The 22,391-nt window shown below is 41.6% G+C and overlaps 1 protein-coding gene across 3 annotated transcripts; it reads left to right on the top strand.

Annotated features, from left to right (window-relative positions):
* The first annotated feature begins 59 nt into the window (after positions 1–59).
* CILK1 (ciliogenesis associated kinase 1) lies at positions 60–22,391 on the top strand. 3 transcript variants are annotated; one of them, XM_053381058.1, is made up of 14 exons: positions 60–414; positions 6,226–6,492; positions 9,084–9,138; positions 9,487–9,608; positions 10,610–10,689; positions 12,575–12,707; positions 14,076–14,247; positions 15,110–15,277; positions 16,473–16,775; positions 17,709–17,896; positions 18,012–18,154; positions 18,917–19,045; positions 19,846–19,971; positions 21,866–22,391. In XM_053381058.1, exons 2-14 carry the CDS (start codon positions 6,392–6,394, stop codon positions 22,018–22,020), a joined length of 1,875 nt encoding a protein of 624 aa, XP_053237033.1. In that variant the 5' UTR covers positions 60–414; positions 6,226–6,391; the 3' UTR covers positions 22,021–22,391. The 3 variants fall into 3 exon arrangements, with proteins under 3 accessions (XP_053237033.1, XP_053237034.1, XP_053237032.1); XM_053381057.1 differs by lacking the exon at positions 60–414 and adding an exon at positions 1,393–2,172; XM_053381059.1 differs by lacking the exons at positions 60–414; positions 19,846–19,971; positions 21,866–22,391 and adding an exon at positions 1,392–2,172 and having other exon boundaries at positions 18,012–18,143; positions 18,917–19,039.

Below are 22,391 nucleotides of genomic sequence, written 5' to 3'. Positions count from 1 at the left end.
GGGTGGGTGTGGCGAAGAGGAGGGACCTACTGTACCCAGAAGGCAATGCGCTAACGGTTGTTTTTTTTGGTCTTCCGTTACCCTGCGCTGCCTGCCGGGAAGTGTAGGCGGCGCAGTGTATGCCGGGAGCTGCGAAAGCGTTCTTTAAGCATTCAGCTGGGCGGTGATTGGCTGGGATGAGGCTTTCAGAAACGTCGCTCCGTGGTGTGCGATGGGGATTGTAGTTCGCGGTAGCTGAGGGCCGTTTAAGCACACAGAGGTGTTGGGGGGTGTCAAGTTGTAAACCAAACCAACCATCTGGACTTTGTGTGGTTTCAGGACTTTGGCTCTCCCCTTAAACTGAGTAATGTGCGTGACCTAAGCATGGTTTCCCACAAGCAAATCCCACGGGCCTCGGTAGCACTTCCTTGACTGGTAAGTGGCGAAAGGAGGCAGCCTAAGCGACAAGTGTTTGCCCATCTCCAATTGCCTTCCCACCACCCGAGCTACTCCCGTTTTCTCTAGAGATGCAACCAGTGCTCCCCCCACTAAAAATGTTTAGGGGCACTCTCATTTTCCTACTCATGTTGAAATACTGCCGCTCAATGAGGCCAAACTTGGATTCACCAAATGTTTAAGGTGCCATGCCGGATTTACATATAAGCTAAACAAGCTATAGCTTAGGGCCCCATTCTCTTGGGGCCCCCCAAAAATCTTAAAAGGAAAAAGAAAACTGGATGTACATTTCCAAAATATAAGATAAAAAACAAATGAAATAAATCCTACATACAGCAAAAGTTTTGTGTTGTGTATGGACCTATTAGGTTCATAAATTACCATATAGCATATATTCAACACAAAAAACAGTGACAATTTGTTGTTGACAAAGGACAGCTGGACATATAAAGGGCCCCATTACCTTCAGTAGCTTAGGGCCTCATCAAACCTAAATTCAGCCCTGTTTAGGGGTATGCGTCCCCCCAGAAAAAAAGCACTGGGTGCAACTAGGGAAAGCGGGCTGGCTGCATGAGGAGCCGGTGACAGATTTGGATACAGCATCTGGGAAGACAGACCCAAATATATATTCCCTTTTTTTAGCTTTTGGACTACATTCACGGAGAGACTGATAAGCTGAACTTCTCCCTCTCTTGACAAAAGCGTTTTGCATCCATCTTTCGGTTTCCGTCTCAAGTTCTTTCCCATCGCTTTCTGCTGTTTGCTTCCTGCAATCCTCATAAGCAATGCTGTTAGGTTTAGATTGTCCACCCATCGTGTAGGTGGCTGTTTCCTTGGCCTTTTAACATTGTAGGTAGGGTCTTCCACAGTGAAATTTATATCTTCCCAATCCTATGGCATTCGGTCACAATTCCTGTACAGGCAAGTAAACGATAAGGTTTCGTTTAAAAAGGAAAAAACTCTCTTAGGCTGCAGTGCTAAATATAATTATGTCTGGTTAGATGCAGTGGGGTTTAGTTCCAAGTAAGCATAGAATTGCACTGTCCAGCCTTCATTCTTTGCTGATACTAGGCCTAAAGTACTCTTCCTAACAAGACAGGACTGAACTGAATACCTGCTCATCCCTTGTTCTTCATCTTCCTCATTTTTATTACTTCTCCTGTGTTGAATTTCAGGTTATTCTTTGGGGCATGGGCCTATCATCTTTCCTTGCTCTATGAAGAAGTCATACACATTGATGGCACCAGTGTTGTGCATAGTGATATATAAACAAACACTGTTTATGTTGTGCTTAGCTTCTACAATGATATGTATCAAAGCTCAAGCCTTCCTGTGCAATGCTGACCGATCCTACCACTGTTCCCTCAAAGCCTGCTGTGTTGGCTGATACATTGACAAGTTCAGTGTTCCCAGTTGTTGCTGCATGTTTGAAAAAATGTCCAGGGGCCAAGCTTTGCTCATCTTAGGCTTGCATGCATTGAACTTGCTGCTTTTCCAGGAAATAAGACAAAATTTGTGCTTGCCTAACTAAATGCCATACGGGGGAGCTGCTGAGTTGCTTTTACCAGGGAAAGCTCTTGGTTGTCCCTGCTCAGTGGCCGCGTTTTCCTTTTGTGTGTGTACAGTATGTTTTTCTCTTGGTGGGCGGAAAGCTTCCCCTTGCCCATCTGAGTGTGATGAGTCTGCCTCTGCTCTGGTTTCCTTCTGATGGAAGAATCTACGGCTTCCACTAGCAGGGTTTGTACTGGCTATACAACTGTAGTTTTTAATCTTGTTTCCAGCAATTGCAGGACTTGCTTCTCCTGAAAGGGTGCGTGTGAAGCTGACAGACTTCCTTTGGAGCACTGATGTAAATTTTGTATGTCAGTCCCGCAGACATGACAGCTTTGGGGGCTTCGTAAAATCAGGTTAATCCTCAGGTTTTTGTTTATTGTCCAAATTCCTGAGATCTTAGCCATCCCTCCATGTCTGACAAGGAGTAAAATAAGAGTAGAAACTTCATTTGTTGCTTACATTTTGAATAAAATATGACTTTTGCTACTATTTTGACATCTCAAGAAGAGGCCTAAAACTTGTCTGCTTGCAAGAATATTCTGATTCGGCCTATTATCTACTGTGGGAAAGGATGTAGAGACATTGATAGTTTTTTGTTTCTGTTTGTTCGTCCTGTAGCCTTTTAGTGTGATTTGTTGACAGTATTTTAATACAAATGCTTATTTTGTGATAACGGTGGATAAAAAATAAAAACTGATCTAAAAGCAACAACTATATAATGTAATCACTAATTTTCTCTTAAAGAACAGATTAAATAATAATAAATTCTGGTGTTTTTTTTTAAAAAAAACTTGTTTCTTAAAAATAATCTGAATAATACAGGCCACCAGCAAAGTTATATATTGGGCAGCATCATCTGTAAGATATTCTAAGTTTAGTAAAAACCAAATAAAATATACAAAGCTGTCTCTTTATTTACAGTACATAAATCATATTATATTTAGTTGTAAATTTACATAGTTTAATAGATATTCACTATTAATTAGGTAATGTAGGGGAAAGCATCAATTCAAAACCTTTAAATAGCATTTTTTCCTTGCTTATTTCAAGCATGATCTCTGAGAGGTCTAGAGGGTGGGTTACACAAGGCCTTTTTGGTTTGTAATGAATTATCATGGCCCATATACTGCTCACATTTAGCTGTTGCTGTGAATACTGAGATTTTTGTTTTATTCATTGCATTTATATGCTGCCTTTCTGCCAAGGCACCTAAGGTAGTTTACAATTTACTGTACAATTGGGAGGAGAAGCAAGAGAAGGAGACCGTCTGGTTGGAGCAGGCTGCTAATGTTGCCTTTGCCTGCCTGCCTCCCTCACATGCTGCTTCCTCCTTACTGAGCAGATGGTGTCTGTTGGCCCTTTGGGGACAGGGAAGGGGCATGAATGTGACCATGTCATCCATTCATTCTTCACTACGAAACTCATTGTACTCGCTATGGAAAACTGACTCTGTAACCTCAAATAACATTATTTTAAAGAATATCTCTAGAACATCTTCTTTGCCTATATCTGTCTGTCTATCTTGTAATTATGAGTAATGTGTTTTGCTTTGTGTCACTTTCATTTATGTACTTAGTTTTCAGGTAGGAGTCACTTGAAAACAAACAGGAGGCATCCTTCTGCATTTCTCTTGATTTCCCCCCAGGGCAAATTAATCATATTGTCTGTGATGGGATTGAGCGCTTTGTTGTGTTTTTCATTTGCATGACTTAACTGTGGGAATTGCCAGCAAAGTTCAGCTTTCTCATGGTTATCTACTATATATTTTGGAATGTTGATTGTTTACCAGATCGCTATGCATTTGAACACCTTTAGTTATTGTAACCAAGGTTTGCATAATGGTTCCTAAGATGAAGGAGCAGGCTTTCCCCTGTGTTTGGATAAAATTGGACATGCATCTTGGTGGACTGAACTTTTCAAAATTGTGCTGTTTTGAACCTCTGGTTTCAAAACTGTTGGATGCAAGACTGCTAGCATACTATATAGCAAGGGATGCAGGTGGCACTGGGGCCTAAACCACTGAGCCTCTTGGGCTTGCCGATCGGATGGTCAGCGGTTCAAATCTGCTCAGTGGTGATATTGCTCTGTCCCAGCTTCTGCCAGCCTAGCAGTTTGAAAGCATACCAGTGCAAGTAGATAAATAGGTACCATTGTGACGGAAAGGTAAATTGTGCTTCCATGTGCTCCGGCTTCCATCCTAGTGTCCTGTTACACCAGAAGCAGTTTAGTCATGTTGGCCACACGACCCGGAAAGCTGTCTGTGGACAAACGTCGGCTCCTTTGGCCTGAAAGCGAGATGAGCACTGCACCCCATAGTCGCCTTTGACTGGGCTTAACCATCCAGGGGTCCTTTGCCTTTTACCTTATGTAGCCATTTTCACTTTCAGATTTGCAAACCAGTTAACTTCAGAATCGTTTGGCTGAGATCCCATTGAAACCTGCAGAAATTTTACACTCATTTTGAGCACTTAGACTCAGAAGCCTCATTTAAACAATAGGTCTTATTTTCATGAAAATCAATAAACCTAGGACCAGGGATTGAGTCCTATATCTTTTCACATTATACACCAAACAAGAAACGTTCCTTTTGTATCCTTACCACTGACTTTGCTTTTGCTTGCTACCTTGATGCTCAGCTCTTGCTGCAGGGTGGGGTTAGAATTAAAATACTAAAATGTCTCCATTACGGCTTTCAAAATGAGTGCTTTTAGACATTAACACGATTAATTTCCATTTGCCAAGATGCTATTTAACATTTCTGAAGCAGGGTCCATTACATTAAAATGACAAAAGCTTCCTTGGAAAATTAAGAATAATTAAGACCAGGGGATAACTATGTACCTTACCAAGAGTCCTATGTCTGGGCAAAGTGATATATATGTAGTGTGGCCCTCTATCCATGTGTGTGGCAGAACTCCAGGCGTGCATTGCTGGACCAAAAAATTCCCGCCTGGGTAGCATAGGGAGGATATGAATTTTGTTCTCTGTACATAGAATCAGATGGTTACTTATCACGCAGCAGACACTTTAAACCACTTCCCTACCTCCTTCCCGCTTATGGTTCCAACTGTGCAGAGAGTCAGTCTGTAGCCTCTGGCCATGAATTTAACATATCACACAATTAGGCACAAACATCACATAACGAATGACCACGCTCCACAGTTTCATCAACTAAAGCAGAATTAAAAAGCAGTGAGTGATAGCTCTGTTAAGAACCATTTTGAACACACAGTTTCATAACAAAAGCTCCTTTCCAAAGAAAAATGACAATGCGGGGTGTTTTTTAAAAGAGCTTCTTCCTTAAAGATGAAGAGCAGAGAACAAAAATACTCGGATTAAAAATATATATTAAAAGATTTATTTGCTTGTGATCTTTGACTCGTGATGAATGTTTGTCTTCAATAAAATATATTCATTGTGGCAACTAAATAAATATGTTGAAAATTTATTAACATTTTACGAAACGTTTGAGAAGAAAATCTACTGTGCTCTGAGTCAGCGACCCATTGCTAATCTTTTAATAATGAAGGCTGACATAGGGTTCCTTGTGGCTACAGGAAAACAAACACTGTGGTGCATGAATTTTCCAAGTGCTCCCCCCCTGCACTGGTTTTTTTTTAAAAAACAACCAACAACAACTATGGAGGTATCATTTGAATATGATAAGATTATATTTAGCCTTCCTGTAAGTAAGCTGACCTAATCATAAAGAAAATGATTGACAGATGGTAGACAAGAGGGAATAATGAGTCTCTTTTTCATCTCTCTTCTGAATCTGAGACAGGGGCAGCTGGTCTTGTTGATAATCCTAAACCTTCTGGAATCAGATTAATCATTGGTCTATGTTATGCTGGGATAACATTGTCCATTTATGTCTTGCATCTGTCTGGTCTATCCATCTAAATATGATTTTGACGATAAGAAATTATTATAAATTAAAGTGCCTTATTTTATCAGAATTGACAGGACTATGTCTTTGCCATTAACAAACTTTCTCTTGAATTCATTCTTCCAGTTCATATTTTTGTGCCTATAATTTTGTCAGTTTCTGGTGCTAGTATAAATTGCATTAAGTAGTTCATGTGGGCCATCTTATCAGTAGAGCACACCACACCCTCATTTGATCCCCTGTCTTCAGGCAGACCAGGAAAAACACAGATAATGATTATGAGCCACATTGAATATCCAGACATTTTGGGCTTGGAAAATGGTTAGCATTTCCCTGTATTTTTACAGACGCAAAGCCAATCCCTGAAAATATGAGCCCGGACAACATTCACACTGTTCCAGATGCTTTGTGTTTGTGCTGCCACCGGAAAAACTTCACTCTGAGAGGAAATGCAGCTGTGGAAAACGGCATCCTAGGGACTGAAATGAGTTTGCATTCTGGAGGATCTCCATCATGAATAGATATACAACTATTAAACAGCTTGGAGATGGGACTTACGGTTCTGTTCTCCTGGGAAGAAGTATTGAATCAGGGGAGCTGATCGCCATTAAGAGGTAAGAGGCTCACGTATGTTGTTGTACAACTTCAGCATTAACTCTCTGGAGACACCGTGCAGCTTAAATAGTAGGTGACTACAAGTTGACAACGTGTTTGAAGATTGTGGAATCCAACTTTGCTGGTTTTGAAACTGGGCCTGATCCATTGGATGGGGGAGTCCGAAGCAGTGTGATGTGGTACAAATATCAGCATGTTTGATAGGCCACAACCAGGGATCTGTGTTTGTTGCTCTTCAGCAGACCTGTAGGACTTGGTATTGAGTTAAACTGCAGCTTCTTGAGAATCTCTGCTTTCTAGCCTTTTGTGGCTAGGTCATGCCTGTTGAAATCTCTGAAGTTACTGGAATTTTGTGATGGAGTTACTCTACCCTTAATAGCTTCTGATCTCACTGCAACAAAATAAATTATGGGAAAAGATAAATTTACAGACTATTTTGTGCAAAATATGTTCAATTATCCACATTCAGCTTTTCAGCGAAGAATTTGGTTGCCTAGGTACAAGTTTATTTAGCACAGAATATAGAAAGCCATGGTTGTAACCAACCAGTATGTTACAGTCACATCTGTCCAGCTGACCAGATGGCTTGTGATGGGATTTTGACTCCCATGTCAATGTGGATGTGTTGTCTGTGCATGTATTGTTTATGTACAGCTTGCAGTATTTCACAATGTACTTCTTCAGAACCACAATAACAGATGAATAGCCTGGAGAAGAATAGCAGCAATGCATTTGTATTGGGAAGGTTGGCATCAAATTCATCCACAATTCATGCACTGCAGATTAATGCACTGTGCAAGCAGGAAGCTTTGTCTTCACATTGAGCTAGTTTCAGTGTTTTGCCACATACTTTTTGCCCAAATGTTATTTAATTTCCTGATCCTCAGCTTTAGTTGGATCACAAGTACTTTTAAAAAAATGTCCTGGCTCTATGCATGTTTTGATGGGCAGAGATGACTAGAACTGCAGGCATGTTCCAAATATAATGTTAGCCACAATCCAGCTATTTTTTGGTTTGTTTTAGGGTAGAAGATTGTCAACAACTGCACATGAACTAGTAGAAGGCATCATATAGTTAGAATATGTTTAGTAGCCATAGTTTAGGTTGAGGTTTGCTTTGAAATATTTTTTGAACTGCTGCCAGAATGCCTTGTTTCAGCACAAATCAGCAATTTCTCTGGCATTTTTCTACTAGAGAGAGAGAGAGGTTCTGATTTTTTTCCCTTCATTGAGAAAAAGAGAATATTCCATATTTTTTCTTGTGCTAGAGGGAGAGAAGGAGCCACTGACCCAGTTATATTTATGGCTTTGGGAGTATGTGGCACTTACATCACCATAAGGATTGCCTGATCATCATTTCACAGAGTTGTTTGAATAAGATGCTGTTCTTTCAAGTCTCATTTTGATTGAGCAGCAGTGGGAAACCTGTGACCCTCAAGATGTTGATGAATTACCACCATCCCTTACCATTGGTCATGCTGGAGTCCAACCACATTGAGGGGGGCACAGGTTCCCAGACTCTGTGCTAAAGGGTTTTTGGCTTATTTTCCAGCTAAAAGTGGAAATCTGTGGGTAGGGAGACCATTGTGCTTGTATTAAATGAATTTACCCAATCGCTTGCATTTGGTGGTGGGCAATGCTGAGGAGATGGTACAGTATATTTGTATACATGTTATAGAACTGAAGTATCATATAGGAAAACACAAACACTTTAGACAAAATCTCCAGAATGTGGAATGGACAGGATCATCAGATCAAACCCTTTACCCTGAACATAAAACAGCCAAGACCTCAAGATTTCCCCTTATGCTGAAAACCTCAATATAAATTGCGGTATAAAACAATGCTTATTTAGGGGAAAAAATCGACAACAATAAACTTTAAGAAATATGGTTGTGTGCTTTTTTAAAAAATTCAGCAAGCTGACCTAAATCACATGCAAAGAAGAATACCATGTTCTCATTTTGCGTAATTCTACTTCTGCAAGTCATGAGTGCCTCAATGATCTTATCAGAGGTTTGCATGACTTTTAAACCTCTTCAAAGCCAAAAGGAGCAAAAATACAGATTAATTAATAAAACAAAAACAAAAAAATATGTGTGCTGGCCTAGCATATGGGTGGAGTCAGTGGCGTAGCGTGGGGGGTGCAGGGGGGGCCGGCCGCCCCGGGCGCAACATCTGGGGGGGCGCACGCTCGCACTCGCAGCTCTCTGCCCCTACCGGGTTAGGGGGCACAAATTACTTGCCTTGCCCCGGGTGCTGACAACCCACGCTACGCCACTGGGTGGAGTGCCAAAGAGCTACCATTTAGACCTGTGCACAGTGGGGGGTTTTTTTCCTCCCACCACCACCATATGTGCTTTAAAAATCCTCTTAGTATTGTAAATGTGTTTCCATGTGACAGTGGCAGTGTTCAAGAAGCACAAGCCCAAAGACCTTGTTGGGCATGAAGAATTAGGGTGGTTGTTGGATCCCAGCCATAAAAGAAGCACAGCTCTGAGTATTGTGAGCTTCCATCTATTCCTTCATGGACCTAGTACATGAGTAGTATCAGATTGTGATACTGACTTCTTTACTTTGTGCTTCACAGGATGAAGAGGAAATTCTACTCCTGGGAAGAATGTATGAATCTTCGAGAAGTTAAGGTGCGTAAATCCAAAATTGCACTGGATTCCTTCAGCTTCGGGTAGAGTTGTGGTTGAAAGTCCATGGTCAGATGCTGTCTTGGGCAGCATTGCACATTTCTCCGGGGAATTGGAGTGCCTCTCGGCTGAAGAACGGATTGTGCCAATGTGCCCACTATCAGCATTCATCTTTACAAGGCCAGAGGAACATTGGTCATAACTGACTCTAAGAGTCTGAGAACTTTTTAACAGCCAGGCGCTTAAATTTAGCAGTATCTCAACTTATGTTTCTGGGACAAGCGTTCATTGTCACTTATCTTAAAGCCCTGTTTCAACAGTGTCTGTAATTGTCTTATCTTGCATTCCCAGTCCTTGAAGAAACTCAACCATGCCAATGTGGTGAAACTGAAAGAAGTTATCAGAGAAAATGATAATCTGTACTTTGTGTTTGAATACATGAAGGAGAACCTTTATCAGTTAATGAAAGAAAGGTATGTTGATTTCCACCCAAAAAAACCCCCCACCATCCAGTATAACTAACCAAAACCATGAACTACCATTTACCAAGCACTATAACTATGAAATCGTAATTCATGGTAGCGAAATCACATCAAGTATATTATAAGCATGATATTTAGGTTTTTGAACTGAGATTGCTCAGCTCCCACTTTCTTGTCTTGGAGGTCCTTGACTGGCAACTGGTGATAAGTAGGCCATGATCCAGTGAAAATGCCCGGAAGGACCAAGGATGGGGACAGGAAATGCTGCCTGAATAATCCTGGCACCACATGTATAGCATGTAGTTTGTTCTGGTACTCCTAGACTTGAATGGTTTTATTGTGAGAATATTTTATAAGCTGCTTCTGAGAGCCTCTTGGCGCTGTGAAGTAGAATTTTGAGCAGAGCAATCCGAAAGGGGGGAGGAACAGGAGGACGAATCAAAGGCAGACAAGGTGCCAGATCTGATTAAGACTGAAGGCAATGATGGGTCACTTTTCCTTTTCCGATTCCCCATCAGCATTGCAATCTGCAACAACAACAAAAATCCCTTCCCATTGCTATCAATGGGAGAGAAAATAAATATGCTAGTTCCAGGTGTGGCATACTTTTCTCCTCAAACCCGGAGTGTGTTAGAGGAATGGGAGGCCATTAGATCCAGTGGAGCCCACCCATATCCACTCCTGGCATGCTCTTTTTTGCCTTCTCTGCCCTTGCAGCAGCGGTGGTGGAGGAAGAACCACAGATCTTTCCATGGGTGCAATGAGGATGCCTGCTTCTTGGGCAGAACACCTCTGCCTGCAGATCTCCTGCTCTGTGCACTGTGGCACCCAGAACGTCCTCCTCCAATAAGGGATATATAAACGCATGCTTATTACTGCTTGTATAACTGTATCCATTCTAGCGTTCAACTGTATCTCCAGTAAATAAAGAAGTACAGCTAAGAACTCCCTTGTGTGAACATAAATCCCCCTCCTATACTTTTACCTTACAGGAACAAATTATTTCCCGAATCTACTGTCAGGAATATTATGTATCAGATTCTTCAAGGACTTGCATTCATACACAAACACGGTAAGACCTGACTAAAGGCCAAATTGGATGAGTATCTGTGACTGTATTGATGGCATGGTAGGAAGTGATATTAACAAATACTAAAGAAATATTTGAGCAGGCACTAAAGATTTTTTGTTTGTGTTCAGGAAGGTAAACATGACTTGTCGAGAGTGGTATGAGTGAGGCTGAAAACACACTCTTCTCCAGTGTGTTCCAAAAAGGCTAATGTTCGTTAAACAAAATATATTTATTGTAGAATTATACCATTTATTGCAATTCCTAATTAAGGCTGCAGCTGGAAACATCCTTACTGTTGGGGTGTAGCCCCCACTCAAGTCAACAGGACTTGCCTTTGGGTAAACATGCAACAAGACTGAGCTGCACAAAATGTATCTGTAAAGCCTGGTTATTTGAATGAACAGTTCTATTGTTAAACTGACCTCCTACCCCTGTTAGAGGATTATGGGTTGATCATGGGATGTCATCCCAGGCAGGAGCTACAGGGTTCAAGGAAAGCTGCCAAGACTGTTTTGCTGCAAAAGAAGACAGAAAGTTGTGTGGCCAGATGCCGTCTCTGAAGCCAACGCAGACCACAGTAGTTCTGTGCAATTCTGGCAATAATAATACTGACCTTGTATTGCATCATGTTGTTAAGTCGCTTTGAGACCTTTGTTTGTATAGCGATAAATGCAACTGTTAGTACTGTTAGTAATAATACAGTTGCATGGTTTACTGATATATTTGAAATGTCTTGAACATTTGCACAATAGTAATGCTAAGTGTGATTATCGTTGTTTTCTTCATGTTTAGTGATAGTGAGTGTGAAAGAGAAATTATTACCTTTCACACTTTTTTTTTTAAAGAAAGAAAAGATATTTTACCTGGTCAGATCTTCACCTCAAAATATAAAGCAGTATTAGAGGAGAACATTTTGTGGTTCATAATAGCTCAGTTTACTCTCTTGGCAACTTCTCTTAATAAAGTGTTATAATGGCGGCAATGAAAGGAGATGGGGGTCAGATATTATGTAACCGGAGTGAGGGCTTGTTATTTCCTGAATAAACTCATTCCTTGTAACTTCCAATGCACTGCAGTTTCAGAAACATGAAACAGTTTCATAAAGTGAAAACGAAGTGGATGATTTGATAGAATGGCTTTGTCTAATTAATTGCCGTTGTGTTAACTAGATTGTAAAGCAATTCAAGTGTGCCTTGATAGCTCTTTTTGGACTGTGCCACTTGGTTTGACCCTTTCCTGTTGCATGGAAGAGTTTTTAATGCTCTATTAATGAATTTCTAGCAGGAGGTCTTTTGAGCAGGGACCTGACCTCAGATTCTGTTTGCTGTGCCAGGAATCAGCCCTGGAAGATTAAGTAATACTAAAATAAAGAACCTCATAGCATATGCAGAGTACACTGAGTCACCTTTGCCAGCTGCCACATTTTGGGGTTAGGAAACAGACCATCCAAACACCCCTTTCTCAAAATTAACCACTGATTATTAGGGTTTCCAGATCTTTATATCCCCCGCCCCGGCTCCAACATTCTATGCCTTTAACTGCTTTTGCTCTGTGTACATGAGCAAATTATAGCATTTGAGTGATTCCCCAACTATAAGTCAGAGTGGACCCACTGAAATAAATTAATTTAAGTCTCTCAATTTCAATGGGTTTGCTCTGTGTATGATTAACATTGACTATCACCCTTTATCTCCATGCCGTAAAAAGCTTCCATCTACTGCTCGCAGCAGTTTTCTTCCACTGTTTGAAGAGGAGTGGGAAAGCCAGATATTTTTTTTCCGGTCAGTTGACAAGCCTGCTAGTAACTAACCACGCAAACATGCACAATGAAATGAAAATGTGGGCGGCAGAACAGACTGACTAATGTTTGTTTTCATAACTACAGGGTTTTTCCATAGGGACTTGAAACCTGAAAACCTCCTTTGCATGGGACCGGAACTTGTGAAGATAGCAGACTTTGGCCTTGCACGGGAAATCAGATCCAGACCTCCCTACACAGATTACGTATCCACAAGATGGTAAACACTTGAGCTCATATGCCTTAAGCTGTGTTCACGTTACTCATGCTCAGAGTAGATCAAATGAAATTAATGAACACTACTCATTTAGGTCTATTAATGTCAATGGGTCGACACTGAGTAGGCTATGGCTGTGTATGTGGTGTTAAAAGATTACTTCTATTCCACTCTGATTGTGATTTTGGGAATAATTAAGAGCTATCTGACGCTAACAACTTTTCAGTGCCAGGTTAAGACTTTCCTCTTTAGCCAGGCATTCGATGGAATTTGAGTTCAATGCTTTATGTTACTACCAATTTAGATTACTGATAAATTCACCCACACTCCTGGAAGCTGGTATTTCAAGTTTTAAGTTACTGGTTTTATTGCTCACATTTTGATGGCAGTGGTTTCTAACAATTTTGGACGCTTTAAAACTTGATTGTAAGTTTTCATGTTGGTGACACATTTTTTAGATGTGCATCAATTCTCAACAGTAATTCAGTTATACTAGCAAGATGGAGGTAAACCCCTTTCCAGCCCTGGGAAGAGCATGGGGTAAGGTAAAAGGTAGGTAAAGGACCCCGGACAGTTAAGTCCAGCCAAAGGCGACTATGGGGTGTGGTGCTCATCTTGCTTTTCAGGCTGAGGGAGCCGGCGTTTGTCCATAGACAGCTTTCCAGGTCATGTGGCCAGCATGACTAAACTGCTTCTGGCACAACTGAACACTGTGTTGGAACCAGAGTGCACTGAAACAGCGTTTACTTTCCCACCACAGCAATACCTATTTATCTACTTGCACTGGTATGTTTTCGAACTGCTAGGTTCGCAGGGGCTGGGACAAAGCAACGAGAGCTCAGCCTGTCGTGCGGATTCAAACTGTCAACCTTCCGATTGGCAAGCCCAAGAGGCTATGGGGTTTTAGACCACAGCACCACCCGTATGCGACACACCTACACATTGCGGCCAGCACACTAGTGTGTCACAACACACAGTTTGGAAAGCTCTGGCCCAGAGAATGTCCTGCGTTAGGTGATTTACAAATAAAATAAATAACAATTGCTCGGCACCTCACCACTTTGATTATAGTTTAGAACTTCAAGGGTTAATTATCCCTGCAAGACAGAGGATATATTGGGGAAGATCTAAGCCCTAGACAGGACAAGCAACCCTTGAATAAAATTGCTTCAGCTTCTTACCTTGAGCGATGCTCAGGGAGGGAGGTTGCGTTGGGAAACATTTTAGAGGCTCTTGTTTCCATGCTGGCAGAGAGACAGGGACCTTTTGCAATTGCTGTCCAGTGCAAATGTACTAGTCTGGTGTAAGGTTCTGCTTGGCATATTTTGTAAATGAACCCCGCTGTGTTTCCCCCTCGCTTTTGGCTTTCAGGTACAGAGCTCCTGAAGTGCTTTTGAGATCCACTAACTATAGTTCTCCCATTGATATCTGGGCTGTTGGTTGTATCATGGCAGAGGTTTACACACTCCGGCCGCTCTTCCCAGGAGCTAGCGAAATTGATACTATTTTCAAGATTTGCCAAGTGCTGGGGACGCCAAAAAAGGTAACTGTGAGCCTGTCTTCAGTGCACATGAAGGAGTATAACTCTCTGAATATGTTCTGTTCTCCCCTCCCCCCTACTATTCAACTTCTTTTCTGCTATTGACACTGGATAGCTGATTGCTAAGATGTCTCCAGTTTTATACAGTCTTGATAGAGAAAATAGTAACTTGTACTAAAAAGGAGACATTGTATGGGATGGTGGGGAGCAAAGGGAAGAAAAATGTGCTGCCTTGGAATTCATTCCAGTGGAATTCAGCATGCGTGAGAGGAAGCTGTGACCGCTCAAACTTTAGGAGAGCATTCTGCATATGCTTGGAGTCATTCTTTATTGTTGAATTGCTGTCCATAAGAATTCTATGCCAGGAACTGGCTCACATTACTGTGCCTTGGTGCTGCGAAAGAGAACACACATTGCTTAAATGGTGTACAAGCATATAGTGCATATTGATATGAGAAAGAAAGATACAATAAAGGTACAATGAATGCAGTAGAATAACAGAAACAAAATGCCTGACAACGGTCTACCTATTGAGTGGCCTGGCCAAAATATGGCGGTGATCAGCTAACCTAGGACTGCCTTACTCCACCCTGTCATTGCCTTCACTTCACCCTCCAGCTTTCTAGTCATGAGTTAGGACTTCCTGGTCTTCTCACGTGCTCTTGATTCTCTGGGATCACTTCAGCCTCTTACCTGCCCCTTCAAATATGTGAGCTGATCCGCTTGCTTCAATTATCCCAGGATCAGTTCTTAATGCAATGTTGGAAACATTGCTTATGAGGGCATGAGGGTGGCATCTTGAGCAAGGCTGCACCAGCTACATGGGTATTCATTTCCTGACCAGGCATGCTTCCGTCCTTTTCAGAATGACTGGCCCGAAGGCTACCAGCTTGCCGGCACCATGAATTTCCGCTGGCCTCAGTGCGTCCCAAACAACCTGAAGACCCTCATCCCTAACGCAAGCAGCGAGTCAATACAGCTCATGAGAGACATGTTGCAGTGGGACCCCAAAAAGCGGCCAACGGCAAGCCAGGTTTGCTCTTCTTTCATGAATATGTCTTTACAACTCTCTGCCTTGCTGACAGCTCACTCAGAGGAACAGAGGAACTTTCAAAGGTTACATGGAGGAGTGAGTTCAAAACATGTGTTGCAGACTGTTGGTTCTGACCACTATTTCCCACCTCCAGTCCCAACTCAGTGGAATATTTTTCTGATTCAGGGAAGTCTCAAGTCTCTTCACCCACTGCTGACACAGCTCTGCTTTTCTCTATTTCTTATTGTAGTTTCTAACTCTATACCTCGCTTTGTTTCTTCTATGCATTCCCATCCTTGCTATTCAGAAAAGGAGCACATGGAATTGGATTTGTGTTCACATCAGCACCTCTTAAAAACTGCAGCAGGGCGGACAGCTTTATCTGATCCTTTATTCGTTTTCAGTGGAAATAAAGCAGTGAGAACAAAACTCATACTTTGAGAATAAAGGCTGCCTGGCACTAATTGATTAACATGCACTACTAATTGGTTTAATCAAAGGGCCCTAATAAAGTGAGATTTTGTCTATTATGTTTATGATTTCTTACCTGTCCTTCACCATAAGGTCCCAGGGCAGGTTACAGCAATTTAAAAAACTGTTTAAAATAAATTGCGGTCACTGGAATAGCGTGCATCCTGAAAAAAACATTTCTCAGGTGTCAAATGCCATGGTAAAAAGGTAGCCCAATATGAGTTATGCCAGAGAGAAGTCTCTGGGCATGCAGACTGTGTGGGGAGGGTTGTGTACAACACCATAATTTTTTTTTAAAAAAATAAAATTTTGCACCCAGACATTCCAGATTTTGCCTATAGTTTGTAAATTGTGCAGATTAAACACATTATGCAAACTGCAAAATTGTTTGTGGCATGGATGAGTTGCTTTTCATTTTTGCATAAATCTGATTTTGTTGTGGAGGGGGAGAAGGAGGGTTGCAGAACATGGAAGACCAACCCGTTTCCCTTCTGAGATTTCAACAGGCATATATTTGTAGCACTAAGAAACCTACTTTTATAAAAAATGAAAGCAGCAACTACTAGAAAGTTGAATTTTGCATGTGCTATCATATTTTGGGTCTTCCTTGCCCTTAGGTGGTATTGTGGCATGCACAGAGCCCTAGATATTGGGACTGAGAAACTGCCTGTTTCTGCTTGCTTGACTCTCCTTGTTTAAAAAATTTATCTCCCTTGACTTTTAGGCTCTTCGATATCCTTACTTCCAGGTTGGCCAATTACTGGGCACCTCTCGCTCTACTCAGGAGCTGGGAAAGCAACAGAGAGACCTTCCTGATAAAGCACAAGTCCACATGAAACCCATTCCACCAGCACAGCCTCCTCCTAAAGCACAAGTTCGCCTTTCCTTCAGACCATTCCAGCAGAACCAGCCCTCCCACTCCCTGATATACCCCTACAAAACAGACACCACCGTGAGTGACCATTTAAGAGAAGACAAGCCTAGCCAGGTGGCTTTGCCAGAAATTCACAATAAGATTCCTCAGCAGGTAAGACACAGTCTTGGATGAGATGTCTGCCTTTCTAAAATGTGGATATTATCTCACTCTTGTATTTTAAATAGGATTGGCTGTGTGATTTTAAGTGCAAATGCAAAAACAGATTTCTACTTTTCTTTTTTGTTTCTGGATGCTAGGAGCTTGTTCATGTTGAGCTGATCTTTCCACAGTTGCTCTCAACACAGAGGCTACATAATGTTGCATGAATGCCGCGGCCTCTCCCATCTATTCTGCGTTAGTCTTGGGAACTCTTGACTTGGTCTCCAGTGAATTGGAAATCAAGAGTTCCTTAGTGTAGAGCAGGCAGGTGGGGCAGACCTTGGCTCTACTGATACATGGGGAATGTTTATTGAAATATGCCTGTTAGGAAGGATCCAAACTTCTACTCATTTGAACATCTGGATACTGATGGTTATACATGATCTTCTTGGGGAGGAAGTATGGTACAACCATCAAGTGAAGTTGGAGGTCTCCCCATTTGGATGACGCGTGCAGACCCAACTTCTCAAGATACATGCTACACCTTGCTCTGAGCAGGCAGTTATGTCTCTCCTGCCCATGGTGAGGCAGTAAGCCATGGGCTTCCATGGCTTTCAATTGGCTGCAGCAGCTTCCTGCAGCCAATCAGAAGCCACACTGTGATTTCTGAATGTTTTGGAAGTTGAACGGACTTCCAGAACAGATTCCGTTCGACTTCCAAGGTACGACTGTAATGGGGATTTATTTATTTGGCAGAAACCGTAGAAGAGAAAATGAAAGTGAGTGGTGGCCAGTGAGACCAGATTTTGGCAGTAAAATCACAACCCTGTTGCCAAAGGCCCATTCTCTGCCCATTGGAAGCACTTTCAATATTTATTTTGCTCATATCGCAGTTCTGATCTTCACATGCATTTCTGTTTTCTTATTTTCCTCCCGCAATGTCAGAAAGCAGACATTGGGACAGAGAAGACAAATGGGGAACTTAAACCAAAGAACCGTCGTAGATGGGGTCACATTCCCGGGACACTAAAAGACTCTGAGGATTGGGAAGACCTGGAAGATGGAGGTGTTAACTCTTCACTTGCCAGAAAGGAGCTTAAAAACAAAGGGCAGAGTGATGAAGCTCTTTGTAGGCAAGTTACTGGCCTTATTTTTCTTTATTTTTCCATAGAAGTATTTCTATACTGCTGTATCATACATACTGCTGTATCCTGCGGTATAAACATGGCTGGCTGATTTTGGTTTCAGATTTGAAAGTATCCTGGATCTCAAGCCGTCAGCTTGCTTAGGAACTGGGAACAGCGCCCCTTCCTATCTTCGGCAGGACACACCAACGTTGCAAGTTTCTGCAGCCAAACAACATTACTTGAAACATTCTAGGTATTTACCTGGTTAGTAAAAATAAATATTTACTATGACGCTTCGTAAAATATAACTCACTTTTGACGTGAGTGAGTAACCTCTAGTCCCAGACGTCCTACTGCTTATTAGCTGCAATCCTAACCACACTTACAGGGACTTCAGTGGGATTTACATCCCAGTAGATATGTTTTGTTTTCATGAAGCCATTTCCCTTAAATTTGCTACAAAATGCATTTTTGCAAACTTTATATTTAGCAACAAAAAATGTTTGGGAAACTATTTTATTACTGACTGTTGATTAGGTGTTGATCAAACTGTCTCGAGTTTATGATTGGTTGTAAAATAATGTTACATTTGTATACCATCCTTCCTGTAAGTTGCTTAGAGTGTGTTTTATTTGTGTTTTAGCTTCAAACAGTCCTGTGAAGTAAGCTGAACTGTGGCTTAGTGAATTGCTCAAGGCCATATACTGAGTTTCATTGCCTGGCATAGGTTTGTCCCCGAGTTTCCCAATATCCAAACCCATCATGTATTGCAGCTGGTTCTTTTCTGGTCTCTCACTAGAACATGCTCAGCTTACATTCTACGTGGACAGCAACCACAACCTAATGCCCTTCACATTTAGGCATGTTTAACCTAATTGTGTGGAATATCTATGAAATTAACATACAAAAGCAAGGTATAATACAACCCCAAAGCGCTTGACATCAATGGGCAACTGACGAGCGAGATATGTATATAAATAAATGTATTCCTGCTGCATTTTTACAGCGTCTTACTTCTTATTCTAGGAATAAGCACAAGAAATAATTTAGTCTCCAGTTCAAGCAAAGATTCCATCCCGTCCAATCCATGGCCCAGTTCTAATTTACCTGGAAAGACATCGGTGGTGGCAGGAGGGATCACCAGGCTGAACTCCAGTAAGGAAAAGAAAAATTGTCTTCTTCTTTTTTAGTTCTACCTACTTTGACCTGTTTGCTGACTGCATTTTGTGATAGTGATCCAGTGTTTGATGTATTGACATCCTTGGCTGCTGGGTATTTACTGCATAAGACAGACAAAACAGGGTAAAGTGGCTGTGATCCTAAGTTTATTCACAGCTTTGATCCATGCACATTTACTTGGAAGTAAGTCCCGCTGAGTTGAGTGACATTTCTTCCCTAATACTTCTGCATAAATTAAATTCCTGCTGGTTTTACACTGAAGATCATGACATCATATACATAAAATATCATATTTTTTTTCAAAGATAAAAGTCTCTGAAGAATCAATTCAGACACTTAGGGCTCATCCACACTTCCCACTGCTTTGCCCTGGGGAAAACCGCTCTTTAATGCTCAGTGAGAGCAAATGGCAATCCAGGTTTTCTCTGGATTGACATTTGCTCTGATTTAGCACTAAGCAGTGGGTTTTCCCTGGAGCAGGGCAAGATGGAAACTGCTGGGACCTGTGCCTAGAAAGTGTGGGTCAAGCAGAAAGCCACTTGGACTCTATGCACAGGACAAGTAGAAGTGTGGCGCAGTGCTGGTGCAGTTTCAACTCTTTCTGGTGACAGTACCATCTTATCACAGAAAAGGAAGGTATCACATCACATGGGCTGGGACTTTAAGACAATAACTGGATTAAGCATTGGCTGGATTATTAACTGGAATATATATATATATGGTTGTTTGTGAAATTTTGTACCGGCCTACTGCATTGACCTCCGATTTTCTTTCAGGCAACACAGGAGCCAGTGGGCTAAGGGGTGCTTACCTCCCTTCATTTCTAAAGAAAGAAGTTGGCTCTGCTGGCCAGAGGGTTCAGTTAGCGCCGATTATTGATGCATCGTCCTCAGACCCATCTCGTAAGCTCTTTCTGTTTCTGAAAATGGTGCTGGGGAGCACAGCAAGAATGCCACTGCACTGCAAAATGAGGGCGCTTCATCTGTGACTATCTGCAGTCCGCACCTGCCTGGGCTTCAGCCTTTATCTTGTTCGTATGACCATGGCTGCATGCACACCCGACATTGAAAGTGCGCACACAAACACATATCCCAAAAATGCTGGGAACTGAAGTTTGGGAAGGCTGCTGGGAATTGTAGCTTTGTGAAGGGTAAACTACAGTTCCCAATGCTTCTTTGGGGTCATGCTTTAAATGTATGGTGTGCATACAAAGCACAAGAGGGGCAATTGTTGAACCAGCTTTCCCACTGTGGATGAAAGAGTAACTCCAGAAAGATAGGCATGCTTTCTGGGATGCTTCCCATGTTTTGTTTTGCAGTACCCAGTCAGATACATGGAGTTGTACTCACACACTGGGACTTCCCCTTCCTCTTCTCTTCCTGCTTCCCCCCCCCCAAAAAAAAATCTGCTCCAGAAAGTCCTCCAACACTCTGGAGCCGATTTTGAGAATATACAGAAAGCTGCAGGGGAGATCAGATGAAGGGGAAGTTCCATGGCAACCGAGGGACAGGGCCTGTAGTTGCTAATATTGCAAATCTAATCTTTTTTCAGTAGTTGAAATGGCTGATACAAAAGAGCCACTGTTTGTCCGAATACCAGCAGACTGAATTTCCTCTAGGACTACAGACAAGAATTCAGTGTCCTAAGGATTTTGGCATTATTATTATTATTATTATTATTATTATTATTATTATTACCCCTGGCAATCATATTTCTAGACCTTGTGATGGCAACAATGTTGGACTATAACTCCCATCATCCCTGATAATTGACCATGCTGGTTAGGGCAGATGGGAGCTGAAGTCCAATAAAATCTAGAGGGCACCATGTTGGCTACCACTAGCACAGACAGTACTTGGTTAAACTTTAGGATTCAATAATGTAAGCAGGGAATTGAGAGCATCTCAAAACTCTGTGTTGCTACCCACAACTAGTGGTAGCAGAAAATAAGCCATTTCAGTAAAAAACAACCTAAAATACTCCTTTCTTTGGCCCTTGACAGAACCTAGAGCAGTAGCTCAAAAACACCGTAACTTATTATTCCAGTGAGGCAACTCTTTGTCCTGTTTTATTTTTCATATGTGAAGTGAGAGAGCAGGTCTTACGGTATCTTAGTTGACTTCTTCAGAAGCATTCAACTAAGATAGTTTAAAAGCATCTGCATAGAAAGTTGTGGATTGGATTCTGCGTGCTAGTTAAAGTATATTTTTTTTAAAAAAAAGAATAGTTCTGCTTATCAAATTGGTGTACAGTGGTACCTTGGTTTAAGAACAGCTTAGTTTATGAACAACTTGGATTAAGAACACTGCAAACCCACAAGTAGGTGTTTTGGTTTGTGAACTTTGCCTTGGAAGCAGAGCATGTTTCGCTTCCTGTTGAGTGTGTTCTATTTGTAAATTGAGTCCCCCGCTGCTGTGGGAAAGCACACCTTGGTTTAAGAATGCTTTGGTTTAAGAACGGACTTCCGGAATGGATTAAGTTTGTAAACCAAGGTACCACTGTATTCATTCAGATTCAGATTTGGTGACAATGGTTTGGATCCAGAAAAGCTTTCCGTTAATGGAAGGGTCAAGTGGAGCCTTCTGCAATCACAATTTTTTATTGATTCTCCACATCTCTCACACTACTCTGGACAGCCTCCTAACTTCTCAGAGCAAGGGAGCACAGGAGCTCTGAATCACCCCTCCCATTTGAAATTCTCTAAGGATCCTTTGGTCAAAGTCACCAGATTCTGTATCTGAATTTAACCCCTGATCCGTTCTCTCCTTTCACACTTCCTCTCTTTTTCCTTTGTAGAATACACTTCTCTGAAGTCTGTCAGACCTCATATAGGGAGGCCGTCGTTTAACATACCTATGAAAAGCACACCAGGGCTGCTGCCCCACCCACCTCCAGTTCAACCAGTCCATGGACGAATTGACTGGTCTTCAAAATATGGCGCTCACCATTGAACTCTTGAGCTGCAGTATACGTTCCATGAACAGTGACCAATGATAAGACTGTCTCCAGCAATATTTTATACGCTGGCAATTCTGTCGATCGTTTTTTTGTATGACCAAGATATTTCAAGACCGTCGAAGAGGGTTTATTTTTAGTTGTATGTATTTGAAAGCAAATCTTGGACCTTTTTTCTATCATTTTTATTATGCGATTGGGCAATTATTTTCATAGAACCAATACACATTTGTATATCAGGTTTAGTATTGTGGGTCCCTTGCTTTATTTGGCATTTTTATATGATGAACTTGTAACTTTTTTAAAGAAAACTATTTTTCCTTTTTTTGGCCTTTTTTATATAAGTGAATAAATGTAGCAGATTGAA

The sequence above is a fragment of the Podarcis raffonei genome, chromosome 3 (assembly GCF_027172205.1).
Source record: "Podarcis raffonei isolate rPodRaf1 chromosome 3, rPodRaf1.pri, whole genome shotgun sequence".
NCBI lineage: Eukaryota > Metazoa > Chordata > Lepidosauria > Squamata > Lacertidae > Podarcis > Podarcis raffonei.
This window is presented reverse-complemented; position numbering and strand designations above follow the sequence as displayed.

What these genes read in the sequence shown, in the direction of transcription:
- CILK1 (XM_053381058.1), top strand. Translation starts at nt 6,392, where the DNA reads ATGAATAGATATACAACTATTAAACAGCTTGGAGATGGGACTTACGGT. An exon ending in TGCTGGGGACGCCAAAAAAG is followed by an intron (nt 14,248 to 15,109) that starts GTAACTGTGAGC and finishes CGTCCTTTTCAG; the next exon opens with AATGACTGGCCCGAAGGCTA. An exon ending in AGCGGCCAACGGCAAGCCAG is followed by an intron (nt 15,278 to 16,472) that starts GTTTGCTCTTCT and finishes CTTGACTTTTAG; the next exon opens with GCTCTTCGATATCCTTACTT.